The sequence below is a fragment of the Alligator mississippiensis genome, chromosome 2 (assembly GCF_030867095.1).
Source record: "Alligator mississippiensis isolate rAllMis1 chromosome 2, rAllMis1, whole genome shotgun sequence".
NCBI lineage: Eukaryota > Metazoa > Chordata > Crocodylia > Alligatoridae > Alligator > Alligator mississippiensis.
The window spans coordinates 93,967,874-93,995,610 of NC_081825.1; the positions used below are offsets into that span (position 1 = coordinate 93,967,874).

The 27,737-nt window shown below is 39.6% G+C and overlaps 1 protein-coding gene across 3 annotated transcripts in view; it reads left to right on the top strand.

Moving 5' to 3' along the window:
- MAP9 (microtubule associated protein 9) overlaps window positions 1–25,092 on the top strand; it is a 35,030-nt gene extending 9,938 nt beyond the window's left edge. For 2 of the 3 annotated variants that reach the window (XM_059721943.1, XM_059721944.1), the window contains exons 6-14: window positions 3,002–3,258; window positions 4,182–4,240; window positions 4,791–4,956; window positions 7,091–7,180; window positions 7,976–8,137; window positions 8,559–8,704; window positions 9,983–10,115; window positions 10,402–10,476; window positions 17,958–25,092. In XM_059721943.1, coding sequence (XP_059577926.1) covers window positions 3,002–3,258; window positions 4,182–4,240; window positions 4,791–4,956; window positions 7,091–7,180; window positions 7,976–8,137; window positions 8,559–8,704; window positions 9,983–10,115; window positions 10,402–10,476; window positions 17,958–18,080 — 1,211 coding nt within the window. In that variant the 3' untranslated portion in view covers window positions 18,081–25,092. The remainder of the gene's footprint in view (window positions 1–3,001; window positions 3,259–4,181; window positions 4,241–4,790; window positions 4,957–7,090; window positions 7,181–7,975; window positions 8,138–8,558; window positions 8,705–9,982; window positions 10,116–10,401; window positions 10,477–17,957) is intronic. The other variant, XM_014593922.3, reaches the window with a different exon arrangement.
- The last annotated feature ends 2,645 nt before the right edge of the window (window positions 25,093–27,737 follow it).

The window sequence follows — 27,737 nt, forward strand, 5'->3', positions numbered from 1 at the left end:
TACATGACACAAACATGAAAGTAGTTCATGCCCAAGGAAATTAGGCTTTAAATCTGACACAGGCAAACCCAATGTAAGAGACTGTTGTTAGTAGCATTTGAATAATGTCTTCAGGCCTAACCAGATTGGGGCCCTGCCATATTACATACTGTATGAACTCAGTAAAAGACATTCTGTAGCATAAAGTGTTTACAACATAGATGTGATGGTCAAAGGGTGAAAAATAAGATGTAACATACAGAATGGTGATTGTCGTGTCATGTCATGGTGTGGACAGATAAAAGTTACACCGGTTTTAAATTCATATTGGTTTACCATGGATCACACTGAGCCAGGATAACTGTTTTTGTCAGGCTGCCCTTTCCCTGACATGTGTGGAGGTATACTGTTGTACAACTAAACCTGTTTCATTCAGGTTAGTGCTTATGTGCATTGCAAATAAGGAAAAAATTAAGGAGAAATTAGAATGTGGAGAACATGTTAGCTCTGGAATGTCATAGTTAGAGATGGACAAAATAATGATAACTTCACTAGTGGAGCAGAGAGAAGATAACATAATAAACAGAATTGAGCTAGTCAGGCAAACTTGTAAAGCGATTTGAAAGACAAGCTGAGAAGTTCGATCTTGATGCTGTGATCTTCAGTAAAGGAGTAAGTGGAAGGCTTTCAAGGAAAAGTGATGGTCTGAACTGCCAGAGAAAATATAATACCCAGTGCCTATGTAGCACTTTTCTCAGGTAGCTATTAGAAAACACCAAATGATTAGTAATTTGATATCCATGTTACAAACTGAGGCACAAAAATAAAAGTGAGTCACCCAAAGCCATTCAGTTAATCAGTGGCAGATCAAAGAACAGTTCAGTGCCATATCCAGTGATTCAATAAAATGAGTGGATGCAGCTTAGCTAAAACTTGTAAAGGCTTCTGATAACTTCACTTGGAAGGTGATACATGAATATGCAAACTTTATCTTGATATCACAGATGGGAAGTTCAGAAGTTACCCACACTTAAAATTCTCTTTAGAGCTTTGGGTTTTCTGGCAACTTTCACACCTTAGAATTTCTCCATATTTTGTACTCCCAGTCTCTGAAGACTCTGCTCCAAATTGGGGCAGCAACTTACCTTGTTGTCCTGAACTCTTAATTAAATCTCTTATTCTTTGTCCAGGAATTTAACAAAAACAGGTTGAAGCAGTGTAATTTGAAAGTGAGGAGAGCTTTTTTTGACTTTTATCACTAAACTGTTTTAGAGGTACAAAAATCCTGTTTAGCTATTCAAAGCTTAGTAGTTCATAATTGGCGATTAGTCCATTTCTGCATTATTGTAGTATGTGTTTTATCTTAATCCCTTCCACACGCACATAGATACCAGTAGCTCTTTAGCCAGAGCTTCCTATTTCAAAAAGGAAATCATATCTGTGAACCAAATCATGAAATGACAGAGAAGTAGGGCTGGAAGGGAATTCCAGAGGTCAACTAGTCCAACCGCCTGGTTGAGGCAGGATCATTCCAATCCAAACCATCCTATACAGTCCATAATCTAAACTCTATGTGAGACTATCGTCAACCCTGATACAACACAGACCTAATGCCCTAAGCAGCCACAGGTAAAGCAGGGGAAGCATGGCAACCAATGTCCTGCTTCTATGAAATGTTGTCATCATATGCTCAAGTGATTCCAGGTATAGGGCCATGCCCCCTGCTACAGAAGGCAAAAACCCTACAGTCCATGCCAACCTGACCATAGGGTAAAATTCCTTCCTGACCCCAAATATGGTAATCGGTCTGACCCTGAACAGAGGGACAAGATCCTCTAGCCAGGAACCTCCAGCTTTGATCCCAGCAGGAGCATTAGCAGACCCCAGTCAAAGTCCCCAGCCTTGGCTTTAGCCAACACCCAATGCCTCGGAGGGAGGCTTAAAAACCCCCTGAAACATGTAGCAGGAAATGGGGGTGGGGATAACCAAAGCCCAGAAATGTGGGAAATACTCATAGTTAGAATATAAGCATAGCTACGCCTATATCATCCCCAACCAGTGGCTGTCCAACCTCTTCTTGAACATCTCCAATGATGGGAAGTCCACAACTTCCCTAGGTAGACTATTTCACTGCCTCACTGTTGTAACAGTGAAGAACTTTTTCCATATATCCAATCTGAATTTTGCTACTTCAAGCCATTCATCCTCAACCTCCTCTCTGTAACAAGAGAGAAAAGGTGTTTTTCCTGTCTTTTATGAAAGCCCTTTAAGAATTTGAGGACTGCTATCATGTCTCCTCTTAAGCACCTTTTCTGCAAGTTGAACATGTCTAGCTCCTTCAGCCTCTCCTCATATGACTGGCTTTCCAAGCCCTTGGTGATCTTGATTTTCCGCCTCTGGACCATCCCTAACTTTTTAAAATGTGGAGCCCGGTACTGCACTCAGTACTCTAGATGAGGCCTAATCAGTGCTGAGTAGAGAGACACTATCACCTCCTATGTCTTGCACCTAATGCTTCTATTGATGCTCACAAAACCACATTTTACTTTTGTGTGACTGCATCACACTGTAGACCCATATTGAGTCTGATCTACCAAGACTCAGAGATCCTTCTCCATAGTGTTGCCATCCAGTTAGGTGTCACCCATTTAATATTTGGGTTTTTGATTATTTCTCCAGAGATATAGCACCTTGCATTTGTCCACATGGAACTTCATCCTGTTGGCTCTGTCATTCAAAGTGTTAATGTCTCAGCAGATACTGGCACAGTTTTTCATATGATCTGTATATTTCTTGCTCTTAGTTTCTACATTAAAACTGTCTCTGGATTTGATCAGATGACTTTGAACAGCCCTGCAAAATTCTCTCTCTAACATGCTACTGGTTGTCATAAAATAAAGAATACAGTTGTTACAAGGTTATTATTTGTAATCTGATTTTTGCATATGGTAAAAATTGTTTTAAAATCTGCATGTCAGCATCATCCAACCTTATTTTGGTTTCCTTTCATACACTCTTTTAGACCATGTTGAGACAGAAGACAAGTGCAGTGATTTGATATTAGAAGATAATGGTAGAAAATCCCCCTCTGTGATCGAACTTATGATGACTGCAGTGTATGAGAAAACTAAAAAATCACACAAATCAACTGATGACTCTCCTGAAGAAAATTTGCAAACCTTGGAAAAGCAAATGATTATCGATGACATAAAGGAGGTATCACTGAATGATAAACCTGAATGCATGGTTGCAGCGAGTACTTCAAAGGACTCTATCATGGTATCTTTACATGTATTTTTTTTTTTTCATAATACCAAATAAAATCCTAGAAGTGTGTATGAAAAGTTTCTCTATGAAACTTACTACTTCCATCTTGCATGTGCACAGCTTTTTTACTGTTTGATAGACCAGTAATCTCTTCCACAGTTTCATCAAATCAGTTCTTTATTAATAATTATTAGGAAGAGGAAGGAGGGAACTCTCACTGTATAAATATTAAAAGTAGGTAAAGATAACAAAGTTTGGCTGTGCCAACATCAGGAGTTCTGCTTCTTCGATTTAGAATTTACTGGGTCAGATCCCTAGAGTATGAATTAATTTAGCTTGAACAGTTTATACTAGCAGAAGTTAGAACCCAGTTTGTTTGAAGTGCTCTTTCCTACAATGATTTGAATAATATATGGTATGTAATAGGTTTTTTATGCCATAGTACAGGCTAAAAGAAAATATGTAGTTGTACATAATCATTAAGGCCAAACAGAAATGTGAAGACATCTATCCATGGGAACAGTGGAACTTGTAGGCTCTCTGATGTCTTTACCATTCTAGAATGTACTTATAACAGAAGTTCTAAAAACAGAGATTTTGATGATTTGAGGCTGTGGATCCAATGCCCTCTTTTACTTTAGGCCTTTTTTTTAAACTGTTACACTAATGAGTGTTTAAGAGTACAGTAACAGATATACCTTCTTCTCATTCTTATTTATGAGAATTTGCTCAACGTGTACATCTTGGCTTAATTTGGCTGATTACAAAAATCTCCAACAATAAAAGAAAATGTTTTGTTCACTTTTTTGCATTTATATTTTTGCATCCTGCTGCTTTCTGAAGTCTGCATTACAGAACTCTCATGCTACATGCTGTAGAGCTTGTTTTGTTGTTTGACAGGCCAGACCATATTTTTTTTCTTTTGGATTTGTTAGAAAGATGGTGAAGAAAAGCAAGCAGTTCCACAAAAAGTGAAGCCTTCTTCATCAGGAAGGTAAGAGAAAGATGCTTCGATATCAGTTTACGGTCTTACCCTACAGGATACCATTTCAGAACTTTAAGGTAACCACACAACATACTGGTTACTTGCATCTTTCTCACCCCAGGCCACTGAGGTTTTTGCAGGAATTTGCTTTCAATGGAAAGATCTTGGCTGTTGGAGACAGATGCACCTTTCCAAGCAGATCAGATATCACAGGGGCTTTTATTGGAGTCTACCATTGGAGTGACAAGTGAATCTAGCCCACAGATTTCTTGTGGTTGCTAGATTAAAGGATATAAAGCTTGCTTCACTTCTTTGATTAAAATGATTATGCTTCTGGAGTTCACATTCTGTACTGGCTTGCTTCAGCTATGACAAATTCCACATAAAAGAACAAATGTGGAATGGATTCTCCCTCACCCTCTGAAAATTTAAAAGTGTTTGAAAACAAAATTGTAATCAATGTTGTGATATTACCTTACTGAGAAGGGATGGAACTTTGCATATGGTGGAACTACCGGAAAGCTTATTTTAATATATTTGTGAAATGCTGGTTTTATAGGTCCCTGACATCTACCTATTTGAAAAAAGCCGGGAAAGCCGTTCCTCCATCTACAACTACATCATCTCAATATTTGGGTACATTAAAGGTCTTGGACAATAAACATTTACAGAAATATAGTGCTGAGCTTGACAAAGCAGATCACTTACGGGCAGCTGTTTATCAGGTAAACTTTAGTAAATCCCCTGCAAAAAGGGGACTTCACTAGAAAGTCTGAACCAATAAGGTTTGATGTGGACTAGAAATAAACACACTAATGCATAATTTAATGTTTGAAAATGTTTTGTCACAACACAATAACCAGTTTACTTTATTGCATTTGGTACTTTAAAAAATAATTACTACATATCTACAATTCCTTTTGCTTATATATTCTCAATGGCACATGAGAAAAGTAAAAAAAAAAAAGGAAGTTTGATATCAGAACTAAATATTATTATATCTGTAGCAGCATAATCCTTGTGGATTTTATCATCCTGTGTACCTAATACTACCATAAATTTCAATTTTGGTCCCAAATATTGATCAGAAGGTGTTTCCACATGACAACAATCATATCTGCTTAACAAAATAGATATACATACCTGTACACATTTGTGGTGTTTGTATTTGTTCTAAATACTCTGTAATCTAAAATACTTTGTACATTGCCACTCATAGCCATTTTCTGAAGCTCAGTAAATGGTCTCAGTTTAAGATGTTTTAGCTTTTCAGTGGAACGCAAGTGCAACATGATTAAGTCTACAAAATTTGGCTGATCTTGCAAGCACTTGCCTACTTGTATAAATGTATTAATGTCTGTAATTCTACTGATGTCAATGGGCTTATTCAATGAGCTTAATTGCAGATATTTTTTAATTACGTCTAGATTTTTCCCTAAATCCCACATGACTAGAATAATTTGTTCAAGCCTTTAGAAACACCATGCCGTGATACACTTACAATACTATTCTTTTAAAAATGTTTTTATAGAAGGGCTTAGGAGCTGATAAATTAGTTTTGCATATATGATATTCTTTCCTCTTTTTTTACTCCCAGCTACCATTCTCCTGAAGACTTACTGAAAATTTCTTGGATGGTAGAACTGTGGAATTTTGTTTCACTTGTATTACTGCTACTACTTCTCCCTTCTTCTCCTTTTCTTTAACATTTTTTTGCAATATTGCATTCATCTTCATTAAAATAACCTAGTTCTTTTTTCCCTCTCTCTTTAAACATCTACGCAATTGATAAGGATGTTTCATGTGCTGCTTATTTTTCACAGTAATGCGACTTAAGTAATTGTATCTTCCAAATACAATTATTACTTACAGCATAAACTGATGATTCTTGCATATAAAAACAGAAATACTGACAGAATTGTCTGTGGTCAGGGCTGGATTCAGAGGAGATGCCGTGGTGCAGTTGCATCCCCCTTTTGATTCTTCGTCCACCCAAAGTTTAAGACCAATTGCCTGACAGTGGCAGCAGCAGCAGCATTTCTATTCAGGCAATAATAAGGGAGTCAAATGACTTCATGGCTCATTATAATCTACCTGATCCCTTCTAAACACTTTGTTCCACAGGTGTTAACAACCCTCTCTCCTTTTTAATGGACTTGATGTTCCACTAACAAAGCAACATTTTCTTCTGCAATTCTGCTGTTTGTTACCTGTTCCTGATGATCTAGTTCCTATTTCACAGCTCTGCTGACTGTTTTTAACTTTGCCTAAAAACATTAACTGAAGTTTGGAAATCTTGACTCAGGTGAATGTCAACTAAGGTCTGGAGATAACTTTTAGTGAAGAATAGGATGCAGTGTCAAGAGGCTCAAGAGGGTTAGATTTTTGTTATGAATCTGAAAAAGAGATATACATTTTAATCTAATAACTACAGGACTAATGGAACAACATCTTTTGATTATTCTTGCCTAATTTGTTTTTTTCCTACACAATATGTGATAAAGCAAATTAATGAACATTCCAAAAAAGTTCCATTTCTTTTCGCTTTGACCTTAAACTGAATAATATAGTCCTCAGCATATTAGTAAAGATTCTAGTTTCTTTTAACTGGAAAAAAATGTGTGATGTTTGTGATAATATATCACACCATCTTCACTCCCTTTTCAAAATCCTAGATCCACCCATATCTATAGGTTTTGGTTTTTTTAACGTCAAATGTAACATTATATTTAATTATTATGTTTAGTTATATATAGTTTGTTTGTTGTTATATTTTGTTTGTATTTAGTTAATATACTACAAAATCTCTAGTTATAGTTTAAAACTCTTCATCTCCCAGTTTCTTCCTTTTCTTTATAGGATTGGTTGGAGAAGAAAAGAGTCTTTCTACTGGAACTACAGAGAATTAAAAGGAACAAAACCGAAGACTTAAAGAGCAAAATCGAAAAGGTTTGTTTAAATATATGACTTAAAGGGAACCTTAGCAAGCTGCCACTGAAGCAGTCATCTAGATCTGCATTGCTGTATTAGGAAAGGAAACCCAGAAACAAAACCCAACTGTTCTTGACTTGAAGTAAGATTGTTCTTTAAGCTCTTGCCTTCTTATACCACTTTGCCAGCAGAAGGCAGATGTAGTAGTTTCTACAGCTGTGTAAGGGGCATAGCTGGGAAGAGGAGAGTGACTAGTGCTTCCCTGCACATTTATGTCTTCCACGTGCCAGGTAAATTGAGCCACTCTAGCACCCCTCTTTTATTTTTGACTATGTGCTTCTTACCTGCTACTGGCAAACTAGGTCAGTCATCTTAGTTTTATTTTGATGGTTATCAGATATTTTCTATTCCACATATAAAATGTAATACTGTCACAGTTCTGAAGAGTTATAGGCCCTTCTTGGTGGCTTTGTAGGTACATGTATACAGCAACATTTACACCATTAATAGATTTATTTTCTTTAATTATCTACTCTCTCTCTCCCTAATTGTCTTTCTTACATGGATTTCATAGGTAAAGCAAAGTAAATTTTAAAGCAGCAAGTCCTGTAAAATGCAGTCAACTTCATGATTTTAGGTCATACAAATTGGTCATGGTTGAACAGTAGTTCAAATCACAGTTGAACCATTTATTTTAAAATGTTCTTTGCTTATCATTTTGCTTTCCATTATATTTTTGTCTAATGCTAACTTTTGAGAATGAGTTTACAAAATGCAAACTTTTTAATATATAAACTTGCATTTCCTATCTAGAAAGAAGCTGCTAAGAAAGAGGAAGCAATTGCATCATTTGAAGCCTGGAAGGCAATGAAAAAAAGAGAAGCAAAGAAAGTAGCTGAAAAAAAGAAGCTTGAGGAGCTGAAGAAAAGAAGAGCAACAGAACAGAATGAGGAGAAAAAAGAAGAAGCCCAAAAGGTAAGGAGAAACGTATCTTTCAGATACTGTCCAGCATATCTTAGTAATTGTTTCGTTAATCACAACAGGAGACGAGCCTGAACTAGATTGATAAATCTGGACAATAAATCTCCCTATTCTTAGAATATGTTCATATCTGGTTGTTTATTGAGATTTAGATTTTGAACATAAAATACTTTATGTTCTATGTTGAAAAAGTAATTATCAGGCTAGTAACATTGACATCAGAGAGACGTGGTCTGGGAGTAGTAAATTCTTTCTTCTCCATAAAGCAGTTTCATCTCCTGAGCTACCAATAGGCAACATTACAAGCAAACGATTTAAAAAGGGATGTGTAGGACTATAAAAACATCTAGAATTATCGAAGGGGTGACACAAAGATGCCATACAACTTTACTAATGGATGTGGACTTTGTTTCAGGCATTTGAAAAATGGAAAGAAAAGAAAGCAGAATATCTGAGAGAACAAAGTAGAAAAGAAAAACAAGCTGAACAAATCAGGAAGAAGAAAGAAGAAGAAGTTATTGCAGAAAAGAAGAGAGAGAGCATGTCTGCAGTTGAAAAATGGTATCACCACATAGAGTTTAGTTACATTTAACTCTACCATTTTTCAGGAAGTAGTTGACAATACTGCATTAAATCTTCTCTGAAGGCCTGAGAAGGCTCTTCTATTTTCATTGTGATGAATAAGAAGGAATAGTGTTCAGGGCATCACAGGATCAGGCTTTTTGTGCATTGCATCATCAGGTAGCCCTACTTTTGTCTCATTTGTTCACATCCAAAAAAATACCACACGGCTGCTTTCAGTTTAGTAGCTTGAATGGTCTCTTTGCGAGAGGGTAATGACTTGAAAGGAACAAACACTGCAGCTCAGAAGTGAGACTGTACCATAGTATCTTGTCCTACTAATTCCCCACTTTGTTAGCAAACTAGGGGGAAATATGGAAACATTTCACACTTTAGGTTTTAACGTAGGCAAACAAGGCGCATACAGCAGTATATGAAATGTAGCTGCTTAATAAATCCATTGTTATTTTTATAAGAACAGGTAGTGTACTGAGTACTTTACATAAGCATCAAGGTTGATCCCCTGCAGAGCATTCACATATAAATATTTCACTTTGTGCAAAGGGTGGCAGGAATAAGAAGGAAAGATCAAGCCACAGTAATATAAAAGGCATTGCAGTTACGGAGGTGCATATCTTGATGGTGCAGGGTCTATGTGGGCGCATCTACACATGATATGAATGTGACACAATAAACTCTGGCACGGTTCATGCTGGAGTGTATTGCTTCTGGGCACAATGTTTACATGTGCACCCAGGACCACAGTATGTTGAGCTGGGGCAGCCGCAGGGGTCATCCTACCAGCTCAGAGCTGCTCTACTGTGGTTCAGTGTGCTGTGGAGGGGCTGGCTGGGGCACAAGGGTGTGACAGTGTGGGTCTAGGCAACAGGCAGCCCTGTACTGTATCACCCTCATGCCCCAGTCAGCCCCAGTCACTTTCTACACGTGCATTGTGGTGGAATAAATAACTCCAATGCAGAATAGTACTTGTGTTGGGCAGTACTATCCTGTGGCAAAGTTAATTTGTTTACTCCAGCCTAATAGCACCACTCGTGTAGATGGTGATGCCTTACTGCAAAGATAATTAGGCAATTCTGCCATAAGCATATCGTGTAGATGTCTCTAAAGATTTTAGAAACTTTATTTGCTTGTAACTTATCCATGTATTATGTTATCAGTAAATATAAAAATATCCGTACTGACATTGCTAATGATGTCTGACTAATCAGTTTTTCATCTATTCAGGAATATCTTTTATTCTTCTCCCTTAATGTTTAGGAAGGAGAAAAAGGAAGAATTTATTAAACAAAAGAACGTAGAAAAAATCCATGAGAAGAAAAATGAAGAAATTCAGCAGGCTGAGAGGGAAGAAAAGGATAAAAGGGCTATTGAGGAATATGAAAGATGGCTGGTAAATACTTTTTATGCTTTATCAAAAACCACAACAAGAAATATAGTAGGTTGTGAGAGTATTTTGAATTATCTTCAGTTCTCTTCCTGATTTTATAAAAGTGACCAGATGATGGCAATATTATACCTGATTATACCATTCTTGTGAGGGTTCTTTTGCAAAATGATTATGCAGTACAATATGCGCATGGTATCTGACATACATGGAAAATAGATTCTCCCTACCTGTGTGTGGTAGAGTTCTTTCAATTTTATAGTCAGTCTTCTCTTCTCCCATTCAATGTCAGGAACAGCCACTTCTGAAGGGCCAACTCAGCACAGCACAGATCCAGGAAAGGCTAGCAGCAGCACCAGCTGCAAAAGTGAGTGCATTTATATTCAAGGAAATCTTCAGGAGGGGGGTTGTATAAATCAAAATATAGAAGAATAGTTGCATTGAAGTTTGCAATTATATCCATTTGCAGAAAGGGTTGACTTCTGTGCTATTGCATAAAGAAGTCATAGGAGCCCCTTAGTCCTACAAACAGTAATAGGACAAGATTTCACTAACCACTTAAGGGAGTACTGTTGTTCTCTCCACGGGGTATCATTTTCTGGTAAGGAGGATGTTGAGCTTACTATCCTCTCCCCAGTGTCTGTGCTGTTGCTCTGTGACACACCGAGGCTGCAGTACTGCAAATGTTTATGCACCCTTGTTGCATAAAACTGGTTGAGCTCTCCCATGCTACTGTAATTGGATCTTGCCACACTGGACTTGGGTGCCTTTAAGTTTCCCCCACTCTGAGTGAGGCACAACACTGTTTCTTTCCTATGGCATGCTTCCTAGGCATAGAGCCTTCCAGAGGTTTACTCTGTCATGGAAACAGGAGCTGGTAGCCCAGTTAACTTGGGTACCCAGAGCAAGTGCTGGCTTTGCCCCATGCTGTTATCATCTTGAGAACACCCTTTCCCAAAGATCTGACTTTTGGGGTATGCTCGGTGCCCACTCTTCAAAATGAGAACTGTAATAGATGCACAGACTTTATAAGAGCTCCAAGAACCAATTCCCCCCTTTTAGGTTACATCAGAGTCTTCTAAGAAGATCAGGATCCCCTCTCCTGCACATGGTTTTTCCTCTGAATTAAGTAGTGTTTCTGACTCCTATAGTCATGATTTTCCACTCCCTAAATTGACAATTGAGAAATCCTTTAAGTTATTCAGTTCTCCTTGTCCAGAGACTCTTGGATCTGTGTTGTCATGTGATTAAAGTCCTCCACCAAGTTATTTGTTCCTTAGTTACCACCCTTCTGCAAATCTGACATGTCTGGGACAGTAACCATCAATTTGACCAGCGTGCTTAATTTAATAAGCAGTCTTCAAGGATTAAAGACCTGTTTTACACTCATTCTGGATGCCAAAGTTTCTGTTTCACCTTTTGTGGCTTGTCTCTTAATGTGAGAATAAAAGAAAAGAGAGAAAGTAACTGTGTCCTACATTCAAAATGAAGTTTGCAGTTTGACACACAACTGAGAAAGACCTAATTTGTTTCTAAGCTTACACCTACAGATTTCCATGTTTGCAGCACTAGGGTCTAACTGGGCATGCTTGTTGCTGCTTATATATATAGGAACAGAGTTTATCAGGTCTATCTCCACAGTCCTTTCCTTTGTCATGGCTGAAGAGTCATATTTTAGGTATCACATCAACCAGGGTCTCCACTCATCCATGTTCTGCTGCCAGAGTACTGTTTAGCTTTGCATGACAATAATTAGAAACAAAATTTGCATTTTCCTTAAATTTAGGGAACAAACATTTATTTAACTAAAACTGTCAAATCATTATCTAGATAATCAAAATGATTTTTGTATCAATTAAATAATATCAGTTTTAAGATAAATAAGTAAAATCAATTTTTATGTCAAGGATGAATGAATAATAATTTAAATCTAATAGTAACAATGATAGTCTTTAAAAATTTCACTAACAGTCAATAGGAAAAATTGATTTTGAGACTTAATTTTCACATAGTGTTCTTGGTACAAATAATACAAAACAGGAGTTAAAAACTCCTCCTTAAATGCATCTAAAATATAAATGAACAACAGAATGAAGAATATTGTTGTTACTGTAGTGTTGTATATTTTGTATATACCTTTAGAGACCCTTCTGGATGCTTATGTCAACTTAAGTCTATTGGAAAGTTTTGATATCGTGGAAATAAATGCCCTAAAAAGGAAGATACTGAGAACTTTTCATTAATACTTCTAAAAATCTAACATAAAATAAGATAACCCTGAGTTGAGATTTCCCATGCTGTTAGTTGAACACGTGGAGTTTTTTTTCTACAGTGTTTGCCTCTTGATTAGTCATCAAACACTACTGGAGCCAGTCTAGACCATTACGGAGAGACAGTGTTGGGGAATAATTACTTTTAACCAATTTATTCATCACTTTCTGATAAGTATCACTGACCTACATTTATTCTGTGGGGTGAAGTAGCAAAGCTGTGTTTTGAGTGAGCTTACAGACGTGCCTTTGCATTTTCTTAATGCTTTGAGATTTTCCAAAGATACTTTATAAATTATTTATTTGTTAACAGCAATATTGGTGGAGTTTCTATTAATTTTGTGATGTTAATCCTAAATATAGATCTAGTTTAGGCATAGTAATAATGTACCTATGTACATCTGTTAATATTCAGCAATATATAAGCTAATAGCCAGACCTGGTACTAGCTGGGGACCAGTGACATTTCAACCAAGAACTTTTTCAGACTTATAAATCCTGAAGATTCATATAATATAGCAAGTTTCTTTATCATGTAAGAAGCAGCTAAAACCTAAGAATATTGAGCACTGATGTACAGTGCACCTTCTACACTGTCAAGTAAGTACACCTTGAAATAATTACATTATTGGAGTTACTCTAGGAGTTGAGTTACATAAGCATTAACAGACTTGTTACTATTCTTTGTTGGAAATACCTTATTTGGATGATTTATTAATATTTTGATAATGGATTTTTCAAAAGATTTTTGTATGTTGGAAATCTAGCCTAGTGCTTGGCAGTGTTGCAAAATGGGCTTTATTACTTTTCCTCTTAAACTCCCCAAGGTTTCAGTAACTATATAAAAATATGCTGCAGCAATGCCTCTGTCGGGTATAGTCTTATCAGACGCTGTAAATGAAAAAAGAATAGACTTACGAAGTAGTTGAGTGGGAAACCTCCATAGAGTCCTCAATACATACTTTATTTGTTGTATACCAAGCTATAGCTGCTATTTGGCTTCCAACTGTCTGTCTTCTGCAATTGGCCATGTTTTTTCCAACCTTTGTGTGCACACAACTGTGTTGTTTGTCGGGAAAGAGAGGATTTTAGTAATTTTTTTTAAGGGACATGAGCAGCAATCAGGAGGATAAATGTTTTCCAACTACTCAGTTGGTCTAATAAAAGATACCACATTTACCCAAAGAACCTTGCCTGCCTATGTCCTTAGACTAGTGGTCACCAACTGGTGGATCATGATGTATCAGTCTATCAGGGAGCCTCTGACAGTCTATCTCAGTCTGGGGGTGCTATCGACTGAAATTGACTGTCTGAGGGTCCACGATTGGGAGTGACAGGATGTATGAGCAGCAGGACGCACATGGCTGGGCTGAGCTGCACCTCCTGCCGCCGGACCCAGCCAGGTGAGTAGGTTGATCTCCCTCCGTGCCCCCCGCCATCGGGTGAGTGGGGTCCTGGCTGGGCAGGCCAGGTGAGGGTCAGAGTCTGGGTGGCTTGTCCAAGTGTGGGGAGGGGGAGGGGAGGGTTCCCACTGCTGTACACACTCTGGTGTGGTACATGCCCCCCGATCTGTGTGCAGCAGAGGCAGCTGCTGCTGTGGGATGGGCTTTGCACCCAGAGCCCCGCTGCAGCTGGCCCAGGAGCAGCCTGATGCTATGAGTGGGCAGGGGACAAGGCTCAGCCCAGCGGTGGGAGGCATGTGGCATTGAGCCACTCCTGGGCCAGCTGCAACAGGGCTTGGGATGCAAAGCCCAGCCCACAACTGCAGCCACCTCCGCTGTGCACAGATCATGGGGCACATGTCCCCCCGCTCCCAAACGCCAGGCAGCGTGGGTGGCTGCAGCAGCAGTGGGAGAGGCTGTATGGCTGGAACAGGGGCAAGCCCTGTATAGGCGGGGAGCAGGGGCATACAGCCCAAGAGGATGCAGGGGGCATGCAGCCTGAAAGGGCACAGGGAGCATGTACCCCCGGATCTGCAGGCTAGCTGGGCTAGCTGCTGCTGCGGGCTGGGGCTGAGGCAGCTCTTCCCGGGGGGCTTGCTTGAGCTGTGCCACAGGCCAGGGCCTGTTTGTGATGCAGGCTCCAGATGCACTGTGCGCCAAACAAAAAACAGAGCTGAGCACCATCATTGTCCCACCGCTGCTTTATTGTTCTGAGCTGCTGGATCCGAGCTGGGGGTGGCCTGTGTCAGCTGTATAGTGCCAGGGATGGAGGCAGGACTGGAGCAGGGCAGCTGTCTGGGAGCTGCCCCCCAATCATTTTTTCTCCCTTTGCCTCAATCTGCCCCTCCTCTTCCCTCCCCACAGACTAACCTGCAGGGCAGGGGGAGGTGGAGGGATCTGGCAGCACACGGTAGATCTTGGGTTGCTTTTTAATTCAAAAAGTGATCTCCAACTTAAAAAGGTTGGAGACGGCTGACTTAGACCAACATGGCTACAACTAAAAACCCAGCAGATGACTTGAGTGCCTGTTATGCAGGGATGTAAAGTTAGTAGGACAAGAGTGGTTGATAGGGTTTTAAAGGTAATTTGACAGTCAAAACCAAGAGATTCACTCTGTAAAGACACTTGATTAGTGCAAACTAAGGTTGAGAATCTAAACTTCAGAATTTAGAGAATTAACTAAGATTTCCAGATGAACTTTAACTTTCCTCTTTGAGTCTGTACTTTTCTTTGTGTTTTTTTTTAAACCTTTACATGATCAGACTATATCTGCATACAGATGGCAGTATATAGTGTTTTATATGACTACATATGTGCAATTCCTTTGTAATGTGTTATTTGTTAAGTAATAACAACCAGTGATATATATCCAGATGGTATTATGATTGTTCAGAAAACAAATCCAATAGTACATGTATAATTATGGCAGACAGTGAACATTAATCATATGTTAAAGGATAAGCACACATTTTAGAGTATCTGCTTATCCAGAACTTATATAGAGCTCACAAGTATCTTGCATTTACTTTTTAAAATAATATTTTAAAAATAGTATTGATAGATTGTCAGATTCCTTCCTGTTCACATCACTCTTAACATTCCTTTAGTAAGTCCTAAAGCTTGAACTAAGGACCTTAATTCTTTGGTTTTGAAAGTAAAATTTTGAGGAATCAGGAAAGCAAGGTCAGCATCGACTGAAAGATGGAAAATTCAAGTGAGCCATTCTGGAACCTCAAACTGAATGTTACTGTAATAGGGCACCATACCCAGGGCAGCTGAGAACCCCTGGAGGCACCCCAGAGTCCTCTTTATTTCAATCCACTTCTGGGAACAGTCTTCCCTTCGCTTTTCTGCCACGTCTTGATGTTTCTTTTGATTCTCAAAGGGGAGGCTGCCCCAGGGCTTCCCAGATCAGGTCTTTTCTCCAGAGGTGAGAAGTTCCTGCATTAAGAGATAATTGCGCGGGTCCATACCATCCCTACATTGTGCCCCATGCCTCGCAGGCATTACACAACTGTTGTCACCTCTGGGGCCTCAGCCTGTTTGGCCACTGTGCCTTTAATGTGGCTAGGCCTTCTAGCCTAGGCCCACTGCGTTGGACCTAGCTTTGATGTGCTAGCTCAGCTCCCTCCTTCCCTGTCATTGGGTCCCTGGCCCCTGTCTGCTGTACATCTGTGCTGCCAGGCTCTCGGTCCCTTATCTCTCTGTGCCTTGCGCTATTTGCCAGGCTCCATTACTGCTCAATACACACTGGAGCCTTGAGCCTGCCCCTGGCAGGGCTCAAGGCACTTATGAGCTTCTGGGCGCTAATGAGGCCTCCAAACCTGCCCTTTAAGCCTCATCCAAAACCTCTGGTTTAAACTACAACATAGCCCAGAGGCTTTCTGTTTATAACAGAAAAATAATAGAGGCAGCGTGTCTGCTTATCCCATGGCTCCTTTTCTCCAGGTCCTTTTCTCTTGTTCTGTACCCTGGCGTGCAGAGCTGTTTTCTTCTGATCTCCTGGGCATTCAGGAGCCCACACTCTGCCTCAGCCTGAGCTGGCTGGCTCCCACTGGCTCATATAGCATTGGCCTGAGCAATTTCCTGGTCATGTGACAGCCCCCAGTCATCTGACCAGCCTGCAGGGCTACCCTTTAACCCAGGGCTGGGCAAAATGGCAGATCTGGCCAGCAGCCAGACTCCATTTCCCAGCAGCCCCTGCCCACATGGCTGGGGTCCGTCTCCATGGAGACCCCAGCCCCACCTCTGCTGTGATAGCACAAGGCTGGGGTTGCCATGAAGATCAACCCCAGCTGTGTTGGCAAAGTATGCAGCAGGACAGGGCAGGGGGCTACTCTGGAGCTGCTGGGATCTTGCAGCAGGCATCTTGGTCTGGAGCCAAGGCAGAGCCGTGATCTGCCACCTGCAATGTCTGGGCATCTGTTCACCACAGCACCCCAGGGGAAGATGAGACATAATGGACACAAACTGATTGAAGATTGCTTCAGGTTGGACATAAGGAAAAACTTCTTTACAATTCGAGTGCCTAGGGTCTGGAACAGACTCCCCCCAGAGTTGGTACAATCACCTACTCTGGGGATGTTAAAATCATCTTGATGCACACCTTACTGGGGTCATCTGACCCCAGCAGTCTTTCCTGCCCAAGTGCAGAGGGGCTGGACCCGATGATCTCGTGAAGTCCCTTCCAGCCCCGAACATCTATGAATCTATGAAATATTTGGGTATATATTTAGCGAGACCAGACTGCTGAGTCCTAATTGTATAGCATTTTAAAGGGAAGTACTGTTAAAATTAAGGTTGCCATCTTAATTGAGAATTTCATCAGTTTGGGACATTTAAGTTTATATTAATTAAGATTTTGCAAGTGTATAAGTTGTAAGATCACCCTGGTTGGATAGATGTTTTCAGTGTTTGCAAGTCTTTCTTAAATTACTTTCAAATATTGGTGAATAGATTTATAAAAAGGCAAAGAATAAAGAGTACCGGTTATTATTGTTCACAAAAACTACCCATTATTGGAATAGCAAGATTCTAGGCAAAATAAATTGTAAATATCTTAAAATGGATCTGACTAAAATTTCACTTTATTACACTGTGAAATAGTAACAGTTCGTTTGAAAAATGTGAATTAACCATACACAACATAGTATTGGAAGCACTCTGCTTACCCATCATTGTTTTAACTACACAATGTCCAAAAGTTTGAAGCCATCAAATAGAACCTCATTTCAGTGTTAATATAAAATTAAAATGGCATATTTTAAACTTAATTGTTCAAGTCCTGTTCTATTACAGTATAGGGCTTATCAAACTCCATTTTAATGAAAGCACTATGTTTTACTTTGAGATTTAGGAGTCCTCCTGAAAAAGAAATTTACACTTAAAATATGTATAGCCTAGTGCAGATATTATTTGCTATGCCCTGTTTTATGCTCTCATTTGAGTAAGACATGAAATTACTTAGCATGCTGACACACACTTTTGAATTAAAGTATATATGTAGTACATTAGAGTCATTGCACATTATTATTTTATTTCATTTTATTTTATTTTACAGAGAATGAGATACAGTGATAACCCCTAATTTTTCCCTGACATAGTACTGCTTTGACACAGCCTATTCTCTTTTACAGGAAAGGAAAGAGAGGAGGGAACTGATTGAGAAAAAGCAAAAGAAACTCCAAGTTATTCTTGAAGATGAAACCCCTCCTCCTTGGAGCCCACCTGGCAAAGTTGCATCTACAAGGAGTTACTGATAAGTCCACCACCTTCCGTGAGGAAAGTTCATGTCCAAAGCTCTGACATTGTGTAAACATTATTCCACAACACCTGATTTTAAATTGAGTCAACATCGGCTACTGCATTGTTTCTTTTTAGGTTGATTTAGTCTCTTTTGTGGAACACCTAAGTGCACATCAGTTGTTCTTTTTCATTGTATTTCACCAATTATTTCAGAGTTAACTTTTTTGTTAACCTTCTATCAGCTTGTTCATTTTAGTGAAAATGCACACTCAAGACCTTGAGGGCCAACACCCTTTTTTCCACTGAATAATAATTTGCCCCAGGTAGTTAGTTTATCAGAAAGCAAATAAGGGTTCTATTCAGCATGAATAAGGAAGTCAGAAATTGGACCCAAATGAGTAGTCTATGTAGGGTTAAGTTAGTTCTTATTCAAAACACAGAGCAAAGTAGTAGAAAGTACCATATCATTTTACATTCAGACAGGATCTAAAAATCAAGTTATATGTCAAAGGCAGCCAAACTTCCAAACCCCCTTATGGGTGCAAGCAGAAGTAACAATTGAAATGCTTCACAGGGCCATCCATTTTACATAGATACTATAAACCAGTGTCCAATATCTGAATAGTGGTAAGCAAGACAAGGGGAAATCAAAATGGCAGTTTTCACTATATGTTGAAACTGGCAATATGCAGTTGTGCAGAGCACAAGGATAGCATAAGCTTTTGCAGCAGCATAAGCAACTTACGCTTTTTATATGCTTGGAATGCGAAGGCCTGATAATGCTGTCCCCAGAAAAGAAACATCCAGAGAGGATATCACTGGTTTTTTAAATAAAATAATCTCTTTCTTTTTGGCCTTAACTAAATGAGAGGTAGCAAGCATATTCTGTGGTGAGGGCTAAATTAAGTTTTAATGATCTGTGAGGCCAGTGTCCAACAATAAGGCTGTATAGTAACAGTGTAAAGTAAAAAGATCAAGGCTAGGATATAGGCCTTAAATAGTTAGAGATGTGTGGTGCAGCTGGCAGAAATTCATGGGTAAATTGTAAATTTGCCAAAACTGGCTTTAATCATTATAAAGCTATTTGTGATCTTTTTTTCTTGAATGCATTAATTGGCTGGAAAAACATTTTTAGGACTAGAGTCACAAAACTAGTGGTGATGTTGTTCCCCTTTTGACATAATAGTTCAGGGGTAGAGCACCTTCCTAGAATGTGTGAAACCCAATATTTTCCTTTGTCACAAAGGCTTTGCCCTGTCTTCTACCTCTTGGAGTATCCCAAACACCAGGCTGTTGGTTAATTTGGGAGAGGTAGGGTATTCTGTTGATACCGTTCTGTATTGTATGAATCAGTGGTTTCAAAATGGTGGTCTATGAAATCATGGCGAATGACCCACAGGTAAACTGGATTGCATTGGACCCATAGTACATCATACAGTGTTTTCAACTAAAATCTTGACAGTAAGTGTGTGCACAGTGGTCTGTGAGAAATGTTGAGAGTTCACAAAGGTCCAGTGCTCCAAAAAGTTTGGAATCACTGGTAAAAGTAATTGAATGCTCTCTGAAGCAGAAGCAAAATTTCTGTGACTTGCCTCCCAAAGAGTACCCTCACCACCAGGCTTGAAGGACATAGTCTCTTTCTCCTTCTCAGTAATAATTTAAGTATTTTGTACATAGTGGAACAGCTTCAACAAGAAAAACTGAGAGAGACCCACCTTGGTGTTTAGGACAAGCACCTGAAAAGCAGGTGACCATGGGTCAAATCCTTGCTGTGAATCTGCAAGATAGTGGAACTCACTTTGGGTCTCCTTTCTCTTTGTTGAGGGCTTTAATCAGCAGGCTATAAGGTATTGTAAGGTGAGTCTCCCTTGGTTCTTCTTACTAGAGCTGCTCTACTTCATACAGTCTCTTTAGGCTTGAGGTTAGGATATTCAACCGTAATATAAAATGTACAGATTTGTGTAACTGTTTGTTTATACACAGTTAACATTGCCAACAACAGAAATTGCAAATCCATGAATATGTGTACATGTGCACAACTGCTGGTTAGGACACTATCCTGAGATGTAGAGTAAGTGGATTCAAGTATTCTCAGATAGAGGCAGGATTTAATCTGGATTTTTTATGTCTTGGTTGAGAGCTTTAATCTGGATTTATTGAGCAAAACATGGAATGTCAGAGGAGGATCCAAATTCTGTGTCATCTTTTCTTTATTTTCTTTACTTTTCATATAAGTGACCCTAAAAAATTAAGCATTTCATTTTGGGTTGAATGAAACATTTTGCTTCAAGCAGTATGGCAGATGAACAAATCTGTTTTCACACAACGCTACTGTGCTGTGACAGGCATTATATGCTTACAAAGGGACTTAAAATTGTGGGGGAAGAAGAGAAGGAAAAGGAAGAATCTCTACCTTAATCCTTGTAAGGGCTACCAGAACTAATGTGGGTTGGATATGCAGGACCAAGTGAACACTATGCATGTACTGCTCCACACCTTAAAAAAGGGGTGGTTGGGTGCTGCTTAGGGCAGATGAGGTATTGGGGGTGGGGTAGGCATCATAATCTGCTGATAAACAGCAGCAGAAATTTCTGTCCTTCACCCATCAGGAAGGAGAAAATAGGGAATTGTGTCTCAAATGTGAGTCTCTTGGGAACACTTCATGATGCTTCTTATGCTCCTGCCACTAGCTTAGTGCTGTCTAAAGGCATACAATGGACCCTACAAACAGGGTTTTGACCATTTTTCTTGATTAGCCTTAATTAAAGTGTACACTGATCAAAATTGAGACAGCATACTAAAAGTGCTGTCTTCTATGATTAATCCTTTAAAAGACTATCAGAGATTTTTACAGAGCCTTAAAAATGTGCTTTCATGTTAGTCTTGAGGACTAAGAGCTACTGCTTTGTCATGATTAAGGATGTGTTACAGAATTCACTTTTACAGAAACTTTAAACCTGTATTTTGTGAAAATCTTACCAACAGAAAAACCAGAATATACACTTTAAGCACTATCTGATAGTTTTTCATAATAATTGATGGAATATTAGATAATACTGAAAACTTAAGAATAAAAAAAACCCCTACCACTTTTGGTGATTTCCCATTACAACTCTGGTTTCTCACTTGTCTTTGGGGGTTTAGGTTGTAGCTGTGTTGGTCTAAGGACATAGGCAGACAAGGTTCCTTGGGTGAATTTGATATCTTTTATTAGACCAACCCAAATAGTTGGAGAAAAGTTAGTAAGCAAGCTTTCGGGTTCAAAAACCCTTACTAGTCAAAAACACTTTGAACCTGTTTCCTGGCCACATGCCGACTCCAAAAATATCAGCATGTGCATATGCAGAGGGAGAAAAATTGCTGATAAAACATTTTAACACTCTATAATACTTTGAAATCTGTCTCAAACCAGATAGCCAAAAGGAAAAGATATGCAATAATAGAGGGCAGTCCAATCTTACAACAAAGGCATAATAAATTCCAACGCCTAGAAGCTTGAAATTAAACCTCTCTAACCTTGAATAACATGAACTTTCTTCATCAAACTTTCTCTCTAATGCAAAATCAACAGTATTAAGCACAACAATTTCCCAGGTGCATGAAAAAAGCAGCGCATCTATCCATTACTTTTAATTAATAGTGACCACACACCTTGGCTTCTATGACGTTTTACATTAAAGGGTGAGCATTTGTTATTCTTGGGCATCTGGTGGAGATGGAAGTAAAAGTCTTAGGAAGCACTGGAGTGTATTATCTACAGTGGTCTAGGCAATATAAAGCTGCACAATGGGAGCAGCTACATGGGTTCTTTAATGCACAGTAGACTATTTTACTGAGCATTAAAGCATCACATAAAAAAAAGTGACATTATGCTAATATGCAATAAAATAGTCTAGTACGCATTAAGTGTCACAAAAAAGCATGAAAATGGGCCACTACACATAGAGCAACTTAATGCCCATTAATTTAGTACCTCACATTGAAGGTACTAAATTGAATATGCATTAGAAAAGGTGCGTTAATGCATGTGTAGAAATGCTCAGTAAAGCTTAACTCTGTCCCCTTAACTTTTTATTTTCCATGACTTGGGTTTTGTTTTGAAGGAATATGTCCTGTATTCTTAGCTGTTTCTAAGTATAGTTTGCATTTTACTTTATGATGTTTTTAAAATACAGCATACTGTAGAAAGGATAGGTGCCTCTTATTTGTTTGATCCTACACTGTATCTGGAGTTTTCTTTTTACACAATAGATTATTTGTATGGGTATGGTGTCTGAGAACCTTACTTGTGGCCTCAAGACTGTTCTGCTGGGTTCTGTAAAACACAGAACAAAAAGAAGCTTTGCCAGGGCAACTCCCAAAATAGCTTTGCCAGCGCAAATCCTGGTGTGGACAGAACTATGCCGACAAATGAGAGTTTTAGTCTGCTTAGCCAACAGAGCTCTGCTGACTCAGCTCTAGCAACCTGGGGTATGGACACACGTAACAGTTGAATCATTCTCAGATATCACTGACTGGGAATCAGTTCACAATTATCACAGGTCAAAAGTGACCACACATACGGTGCCATATATTCCAGGTGAAACAGTCACCTTGTAGGGGTTGAAATGCTGTGGTTCCAGCAGCAGGGTGTAGGAGTGAACACACAGCCCATCAAGCATCACAGGGGGTAAGTGGAGTGGGGTGCATGTACCCACACTTTGGCGGTACCAGAGGTGGGTGACCTGTGGCCCTGGGGCATTTTCACTTTTCTTCTTCTTTCTTAAACATGAGTTTAGTAAAATTCAGTAGCTGGCACTTGACTGAGCTCTGCAATGTGCCTGCCAGACTTGAGGAACCTGAGAGTGCTTGGATCCAAGCTTTAGGGTTCCAGAGGATGGGGGACATGATGGCGGGGCTGCAGTCAAGTAGGGACTGAGGACACAGGTGATTGTTAGGAAGGTGGCTTTTATTAAATAAGTAGTACAAGGGAGCGCATTGATTAAAAAAAATACAAACAAAAGGGGATAGTAGAGTTCGGACGACATGCCAAAGTGGCCATTTACAGGTGTGTTTGTGGTTGGAGGTGATAGTGCGGAAGGCCTAGGGAACCAACCAGACCCATGCCAGAGAACCCTTCTGGAGACTTTACACATGCTCTGGGGTGGGGGGCGCTTTAATTAGAGTGATGCTGAGAACCACTGTAATTAAAGCACCCACAGCATCATGTGTATTCAGCATCCTGCACTTTAAAAGGGCAGCAGGGGTGCTTTAACTAAAGCTCATTGAATGAGCTTTAATTAAAGCACCCTCACCATTTTGAAGCATGGGGACACTGAATACACGTGATGCAGAGGCTGCTGGAGCATGCTAATTAGCACGCATTGAAGCAGACACCTGGCATGTGTATAGTACCCTTGATGTCCACACATAACATTGAGCTTGTTTAGAGTGAACTGGTTCAAAGAAACATTTGATTTTCCAGGTCCATTTTTAACAATTCCAGGCAGTTTTAAACTAGTTTAACAGGCTTGTACATCTGTCCACTTCAGGTTTAACCTGCATTTAAACTGGTTTAAGTGTCATGTGTCCATACCTAATAGACTTCATAGCATAGACAGAGCTGAAGATAAGAAACAATAGATGCATACAGACAGATTGAAAAGTATCAGGAAACAATGAGACAATAGTAGCCATCAGGATAGGGAGTGGTATCAGCACACCTGTGACCAAACCCGTATCAAATCTTTTGCAAAATCATAGCCAAGGAGGGTCTTAAGGAAAGATCTGAAGGAGGATAATGAAGTGGTTACACTGAAACTGGGTCACGAATGCTTGAAGTTCTGATTTACCATTTACTGAGTTACCATTTTCTAAATAGATTTAACTCTGTCTTCTATATAGACCTGTATACCTCAGTCTTCAGGTTCATATACTTGCTTGATTTCCTCCCTTATGGGGATTTTACAAATAAATGCCTGGCTATAGTTGGTTCTGATTACGTACAAGAAAAATGTGGAACGTTTAGCATTAGTTCCCATCTTTAGTTTTGGGGATGGTTGTTTTTACTGAGTACTTCGTGAAATAAAACCTAGAGAAGTCCTGTGACATGCAACTAGTATAAGATGCATTGCTATTGAAAGGAAATAACTGTCATTTTTCTATAACTATTTTGAGTGATTGCATTAAGAGCAAGATTTGCTGATCTTGAAAATAAATTTGACAGTAAGCAACATTTAGGAAAACGAAAGGTATGAAGACTGCAGCTTCAGTGTGTGATTGCTTCAAGGTCAGGAGAATTTGAGGTGAATAATGCAGAAACTAGAGTGTCAGGTGAGATTTGGGATACTGTTTTATATGAATTTTTCTTTTTTGCAAAACTCAGCAAGTAAAACAAGTCCATGCACTTGAAAAGCAGTTTGGATTTTTGACAGGAATCTACAACAGAGTAATAAAAACAGGTAAGGACAGAATCTGGAAAAGGTTAAATTGTTTTAATTTATCATTTGGCTTTGGGAAATTGTTCATCTTTATTTCTCTCAGTTTTGTAAGTGTGGGACAGAAGTGAGCTATTTACAAAGGATTTAAGGGAAGAGTTGATAATGACCAGTCACTCAAAGGAATAATAAAATACACTTGAAACACACATAGATTCTCAGTTCTTCAACCCAAAGGTAACAGTGTAAGGTAAAGAAACATAGCCTTATCACTACACAGAGCCAACTCTAGGTAATGATGATAAAAAACTGCAACAGACATGCAAAAGTAGTTAATGTGTGCAATTCAGCATTTCATATTACAGTGGAGAGTTATGATCCTTGTACAATTTGTTTACCTCCTAAATACTTAGGTCATTTTTCAGCGTGACATATCTTTGCAAGGAAAAAGATCTGATAAAAATAGAAATAAATGCATTTCAACTTCTAGAAAACACTTGTATATTTTATCTTATTCAGGCAAATGCTGTAAATAGATTTATTGTTCTTATGTAGCACTTGGAAGGGAAATATTTTAGTATTTAATAAAGTTTATTTTTATACAACAGAATCAGTGGTTTTATTTGGTCTCGGTTTTTAAATCCTAGTAAAAATCTTTCATGTATTTTAAACTGTATAGTTTCAATAAACACCAACTATTCTTCTACGTTTATTATAAGTAGACAAGAGGCCCAAAACCTATCCTCAGATTTCTATGTGGAGCCCCTACCACCACCCATTTTATCCCTCCTTTCCTGCCCATCAACTTGTTTCTGCTCTCTTTTTCCTCATTTCTGTTCCAGTGCAAATAAACTGTTGTGTAGTGCTGATTTTTTTTTTTCAAAGTGATTCTTCTCGAATAGGAACAGCACCTGATAACATTTTTCCTCATGGATGTTATTTACCAGTTACACTTCTAAATGACTGCATTAAAAGTAAAAGCTGATTACCCAATTAAGCAAAGTGTAAAAAGCTTTTTAGCACTTAGTAACCAATTACCATTGTAGTGCTGGCTTTGTGATCTGTCAGTACAACAGGAAATGCAAGCATACTGTGTCCCCCCCCCCCCCCCCCCCCCCCCCCCCCCCCACACACACACACACCTTTTCTCCAGAATGATGGGGCTGCTCAACGGAGGAAAGTTGTAAATCAACCAGAGCAAAGAATGGAGCAGTACATATAGTGCATGGTAGGTACAAGCTATGAGGCTCCTCATGGGCTAAATCCAGCCAGGAGCATCACGACTGGCTCAGGGGCTGCTATGGCAAGTAGCAAGGGGTCTGGCAGCAGCGGTGAGTCCAAGGAAGTGAATCCAGGGACAGCAGCAGTGATCCAAGCTTGCTTCTGATCATGTTCAGTGGGGCCAAAGAACTCTGGAGTCTGCAGCAAGCCATGCCTCTGGACTTCTGTGGCTAGCCAATAGCCTGTGGGCCATACATTTGACACCGCTGATCTTGTCTGACTTGTATATCACAGCTTATTAAATTTCACCCAGCTATCTCTCTACTGAATCCAACAACTTGCATTTGACTAAAGCATTTCTCTTCCTCTTTTTCATTAACAAAAAATAGCTCCAAATACATTCAATATGCTGAGTTTTTCTTTATCCTTAGCCTCAGCAAGCACAGTAGATCAAACTCTAATAAAGATGTTGCTGCTCATCTGTATCATCCTCATAGGCCCAAAATATCCAGAATCTAGGAAAATGTGATTTCTTAGGTCTCTTAAGTACCACAACAATAGTCAAATTCTGGTGAACCAAAGAACAGAGGCCTCTAGGTGTCACCAGCCATTGCTCCTCTGTTACTGGAAGGATCACATAGCAAGCATAGGGGCTCCTTGTTCTAGTTTTAGTCAAAGTTTTCAATAGCTGATTTAATAGATTTTGGGGGTCGGAAGCAACCTATTAGATCATTGAGTCCACCCCCTGCCCTGGGCAAGAAGGAGTGCTGGGGTCAGATGACTCCATCCAGGTGTTTGTCCAATCTCCTCTTAAATACATCCAAGGAAGGGGAGAGCACCACCTCCCTTGGAAGCATAGTCCATATTTTGGCATCCCTCACTGTATTTTTTCCTGATGTCCAGTCTAAATTTGCTCTCCTTCAGTTTGTGGCCATTGTTTCTAGTTACCCCAGTGGGCGCCCTGGTAAACATTGTATCCCCTATTTCTTGCTGAACCCCCTGATGAGTTTGTAGGCAGTCACAAGATCACCACTCGGCCTTCTCTTGTGGAGGCTGAAGAGGTTCAGGTCCCTCAATTGGTCCTCGTAGGGGTTTTTTTTGTAGGCCTTTAATCAGACAGGTGGCCCTCCTCTGAACCCTTTCCAGGGTATCTACATCCCTTCTGAAGTGCAGCGCCCAAAACTGGATGCAATACTCCAGCTGCAGCCTGTGACCAATGCCACATAGAGGGGAAGTATCACCTCCTGAGACGTGTTTGTGATGCACCTATTTACGCAAGAAAGAGTGCAGTTAGCTTTACTTATTACTTCATCACATTGGTGACTCATGTTAATTTTGGAGTCAACTATGACTCCGAGATCCCTTTCTGCAGTTGTGCTACTTAGAGCGGTACCTCCCAGGCTATAGGAGTGTTGATGATTCTTCCTCCCCAGGTGCGACACATGACACTTATCTTTGTTAAACTGCATCCTATTCTGTTTCACCCACTTCCCCAGCCTGTCCAAATCCACTTGGATTTTCTCCCTGCCCTCTAGTTTGTTTACCTCCCCCTGTAGTTTGGTGTCATCTGCAACTTGGACAGGGTGCTTTCTACTCCCTCGTCCAAGTCACTAATGAAGATATTGAATAATACTGGTCCCAGGACAGAGCCCTGGGGGGATTCCACTGCCCACATTTCTCCAGGTAGAAACCAACCCATCCACCACCACTCTCTGGGTATGTCCCATAAGCCAATTTTCTACCCACCGGACTATGTAATAATCTACATTGCAACTGTTTAATTTATTTATAAGAATTGGGTGTGACACTGTGTCAAAGGCCTTTTTAAGATGTAAGTAAATAACATTTACCTCTATTCCTTCATCCAAGCATTTTGTGACCCAGTCATAAAAAGAGACTAGATTAGTCAGGCAGGATCTGCGTGGTATGGACCCATGCTGGTTGCCCCTTAGCATTATTTTACCTGCTGGTCCCCCACAAATTTGATCCTTAACAATTTTCTCAAAGGTCTTGCCAAGGATAGAGGTGAGGCTA